This window comes from Cyprinodon variegatus, unplaced genomic scaffold (genome assembly GCF_000732505.1).
Source record: "Cyprinodon variegatus isolate N-32 unplaced genomic scaffold, C_variegatus-1.0 Scaffold417, whole genome shotgun sequence".
NCBI lineage: Eukaryota > Metazoa > Chordata > Actinopteri > Cyprinodontiformes > Cyprinodontidae > Cyprinodon > Cyprinodon variegatus.
The window spans coordinates 608,205-612,711 of record NW_015150870.1 but is presented as its reverse complement, the minus strand read 5'-3'; the positions used below and the strand labels follow the sequence as shown (position 1 = coordinate 612,711).

Sequence of the window (4,507 nt, the reverse complement as noted above, 5' to 3'; positions counted from 1 at the left end):
TGACTTTATTCTCCTAATGTTACGAATTAATTCCCGTAATATTGCGACTTTATTCTCATAATTTCACTACTTTGTTCTCAGAATATGACGACTTTGTTCTCGAAATATAAAAAATAAAACTCTAGCCTGGCCCTAATAGTCCATCATAGTTTTTCAGATTTTCACATCTGAAAATGAATTAAGCCCACAATAAAGAAGTTGTTTTTTCAGGCTGATTAAAGGCCATTAGCCAGTTTTTCAGTGTACCCTCCCTTATATGTTCTGTTATTCAACATTTTAAGGAAATGTCTATAAACCTAGAAGCTAATCTGATGGAGAAAGAGGTCGCAGGGAACATCTGCACTGTTTAACAATCTGTCATGTTAAACAGTGCAGATGTACAATCAGTAGATCACATGACACGACCTTTGACCCTGACAGCATCCTTCACTGCGCTCCTCGTCCTCAGATAAGCTCTTTGTTTGCTGAGCATCGTGTCTTTTCTCTGCAGCTGATATGGGATTCGCCAGACTCTTCAACTCTCCCCTGAAGCCGCTGGCGGACCTCGACCCTGTGGTGGTGACGTTCTGGTACCGGGCCCCCGAGCTGCTCCTTGGGGCCCGACACTACACCAAAGCTATCGGTGAGTCTGACTGAGCTGACGTGAAGCAGCCGTGAGGTTTGAATCGGTGTCTGCTTGTCTATTTGGGGCTTAAACAGGGGTGGTGCTGAGGGGTGGACAGGGGGAGTCCCCGCCCCTCTTTGCAACCTAGAGAGAGAAGCTGTGAGGAGAAAAAACTGTTGCATCTCATCAATAAATCAAATTTTACACATTTTTAGGTTTTTTTTTATAATTTGGTAATTATTCACTGTGTGAAAGTAAACTAACATTTTTAGAAAAGTCTTTAGCAAGAAGTTGCTTCAAACTTAATCAGGAGCTTGGATGGGTGTTGTTAATTTGGATATTATTGCCACCTACTGGAAAAAATCAGAAGTTAAAAAAGTATCAAGACTAGGAAAGACTGTTTCAGGGGTTTGGAATTAAAGAGTTACGGATAAAGAAACCTTCAATTCAACAGCAACACAGTGAGAACAAAACACCAGTCCCTGTCCCAGATTCTCTGATACCTTCTAAGACATTTTCTTATTCAATTTAGTTTTATATGTGACGTCTAATTAAAGGAAAGGAAGTTTGTATACTGAATGTGACAGGACTTTTCCTTTAAAAGCAAGAAAGTATTTTTTTTTAAACAGTGTTTTTGTTTGTATCAGATATCTGGGCAATTGGTTGCATCTTTGCGGAGCTGCTCACATCAGAGCCCATCTTCCACTGTCGCCAAGAGGACATCAAGACCAGTAACCCCTTCCACCATGACCAGCTGGACAGAATATTCAGCGTGATGGGTTTCCCTGCAGGTCTGCACATAAAGCACACAGTCCTCACTGCTGCTTTATCTTTCAGTAGCTTCGGATTGAATTGCTCTGATAATAAATTCTGACCCTAGAAGATAGAATATCAGTGTTTGCTCTGTGTCTCATCTGTAGATAAAGACTGGGAGGATATCAGAAAGATGCCAGAGTATCCCACGCTGCAGAAGGACTTCAGGAGGACAACGTGAGTGAAACTTTAGAAGATCAAGAACCTTATCAGCAAAGTATCAGATATGGAACCTTTGTTTTTGTCCTCACAGGTATGCAAACAGCAGCTTAATCAAGTACATGGAGAAGCATAAAGTGAAGCCAGACAGCAAAGTGTTCCTCTTGGTAAGAACACGTCCCGTGGTTTAGAGGAAATTAGCCACAACAGAATCCTTCAGCCCACTGTGACCCAGCCTAAATAAAGCTCTTCATTAGTTTTAAAAACTATTTATTATGGATTTTCTCTGATCCAAACTTGTATCATAATCAGTGTTATATAAACCTATGAATCTAATCCGATCAACTTAAATCTATTCATATTCATGAAGCTAAATATTTGTAGTTGTTTTTAACTGAAGACGGTTTAGATGTAGTGACTGTGATGGATTACTCCAGAGTGTCGCCACTTTCTGCTGCTTTCACTGTCACCCGGGGATGTAGGAACATTTTGTCCTTTTGCCCCCAGCTCCAAAAACTCCTCACCATGGACCCCACCAAACGGATCACCTCAGAGCAGGCGCTGCAGGACCCCTACTTCCTGGAGGAGCCTTTACCAACAACAGAGTGAGTCGTTCAAAACCTATTTAACTTTATTTAAATGTAAAAGATAAAAATAGTTCATTTAAACTGACAAAAAACCCAATAATAAACATTTTTTGGTTTATTTTGAAACTCATTTAAAAAAAAATAAAAGAACATTTTAATTATAATCTCACTACTAAATAAAAAGTGTTTAAAAAATGGATGAAGAGCAAATAAATAAATGCTTTATTTAGTTTTGGGCTTTAATAAAAGAATAAAATCAGTTTAGTAATAAAGTTAATAACACATTTTTTATTTGGGTGAATATGTCCCATCAAACCGTAATCTACTTCAGAACAATGTAATGCAAAATGTCCTGATGCAGCTCATCAGCATAAAGAAATAATCCAAGAGGAAGGAGATTATTTTGCAGCTTAGATAATTTATCAGACTTGGTAGTAAAAACAGTAGTGGAACAATCTGTGATTGTTTTTTTGCTCTTATCAGAAGGTTTGTCTGATCAGAGCAGAACGGACAGCCTAGGAGCATAGGGGCAGCATCGCTCCGAACAGGCAAGGCCTCTGTACTCAGAGCTTTTGCAGTTCAGGGTTTTAAATGATTCTCACACTGGATAAATTAATTAGTCATTTTATACTTCCTTTTTTTTTTTTTTTTTACAATAAACCCATTAACACTTATAAAACGTTACATGTTTATTAGTAGTTTGAGGCAGCCAGTTCATGTCTTAACATTTATTAATCCGCCTGCTTATTAGCAGTTTGTCACAGATGGTTACTGCTATGATTTCTCATACTACCGTAGGGCCCTGTCACACTTTGCGGATTTATCCAGCGTATACCAGATGTCCCAGAATCTCCTAAAACTCTGGCATACGCTAAAATTTCTATGTATTTTTTCAATTTTGGGGGTTTTCATAACGAGCCCAGAACTTATGTTGAGTGACAGCCTAACTTGTGTATAACGCACAGCAGTGTAATGCCCATGACGTGATGCACAAGCATCATGTCATGGGCAGGAAAGGGAAAAAACATCCATCAATCAATCCACATTTTTCTTGATGGATTGATGGATGAATGAAACTGAAATTGTGTCCATACTAGGGAGACATGATATATTCCTGTTGGCATCAGAATCAGCTGCTATTCATCTTTTTTTTTTTTTTGTTTGTTTTTTTATACATCAATGTCTAGCTACCTATAAATACCTATAAATATAAATATCAGTGTATTTTGGTTCTTTTGTGGTCTCCACAATAGGAAAGCATTGAATAAATATATGTTTGAGCTCATTGTTGGAAAATACAAACCCTGTTGAAAACAGGTTTGTTTGTGTCGAGTAACTGTAGGTCCATCAGCCTCCACCCTTAGTGTCCTCACCAACTTTCATCACAAAGTAACCCTTGGCCCGGAGGCGCCCGCTCTGCATAAAAAGATGTCTTTGCAGTATTAACCTAGCTGCTGGTTACCATCCACTCAAAATAAAGAATAAATAAGAAGAAAGGAGGTTTGCAGTGTCAGCAGATTCAGCTTCATGTCTGCTAGGAAGTTTGTTGGTGGTGGGCGTGAATGCAGGGAGGATCCATCACACTCACCTTCTGGCTCACCCTATGATGGGGATGAAGTCTGGAGGAGAACTGACGGTTTCCTCCTGTGAACCCCCTTAATAACAAAACGCTGCCAATACGCCATTATACAGTAGCTGGAAGTTAGAAACACGTTCAGCGCTCATCTGGAACACGTCAAACACGTTGATATGTGTTGGAGATATGTTCTCGATAAGTTATGCAGAAGTTATGTACAGGTTACTCATAGGTTTTGGATAAGCTAGACGCCACAACTTATGAGTAACTTACACTTAATGTATGTCAACCATCAGATAACTGATCTGGAACTTATACCCCACGTATGGAATATGCTGGCGTACATCAGCATCCTCAAAATTTCCCTAATGTCCTCGCCGTATGTTGGCGTGTGCCAGCGTGTTTCAGCATACTAAGTAATAAGTTATTAGCACAGTAAAGTACCCATAACTTATCCAACATATGCCAGCGTTTTGGCCAGATTTTCCGTACGTCAGGCATACGCCGTCTAAATCATCAAGGTGTGACAGGGGATTATACCACAGAAGGTTCCTTACTGAAGAGCTTTCTGTGATGCTCCTGGGTTTGTTTACTGGCTCTATAAAACTACCATTTCTCCAGGCCCCATTTAAAAAAAATGATTCACTCAGTATCTTTTATTTTCATATTTAATTTTGTAGAAAAAAAAAAAAAGAGTGCTCTTCAATTTCCCTCTAATTTAAAGAGATCATTTCAGTTTGAATAAAAGAATCAACAAAAAAAAAAACA

The 4,507-nt window shown here is 39.0% G+C and overlaps 1 protein-coding gene across 1 annotated transcript in view; it reads left to right on the top strand.

Annotated features, from left to right (window-relative positions):
• Positions 1 to 4,507, top strand: part of cdk19 (cyclin-dependent kinase 19) — an 80,165-nt gene that overhangs the window by 66,974 nt on the left and 8,684 nt on the right. Inside the window, exons 6-10 of the mRNA XM_015388235.1 lie at positions 491 to 622; positions 1,252 to 1,395; positions 1,525 to 1,594; positions 1,671 to 1,743; positions 2,084 to 2,181. Coding sequence (XP_015243721.1) covers positions 491 to 622; positions 1,252 to 1,395; positions 1,525 to 1,594; positions 1,671 to 1,743; positions 2,084 to 2,181 — 517 coding nt within the window. The remainder of the gene's footprint in view (positions 1 to 490; positions 623 to 1,251; positions 1,396 to 1,524; positions 1,595 to 1,670; positions 1,744 to 2,083; positions 2,182 to 4,507) is intronic.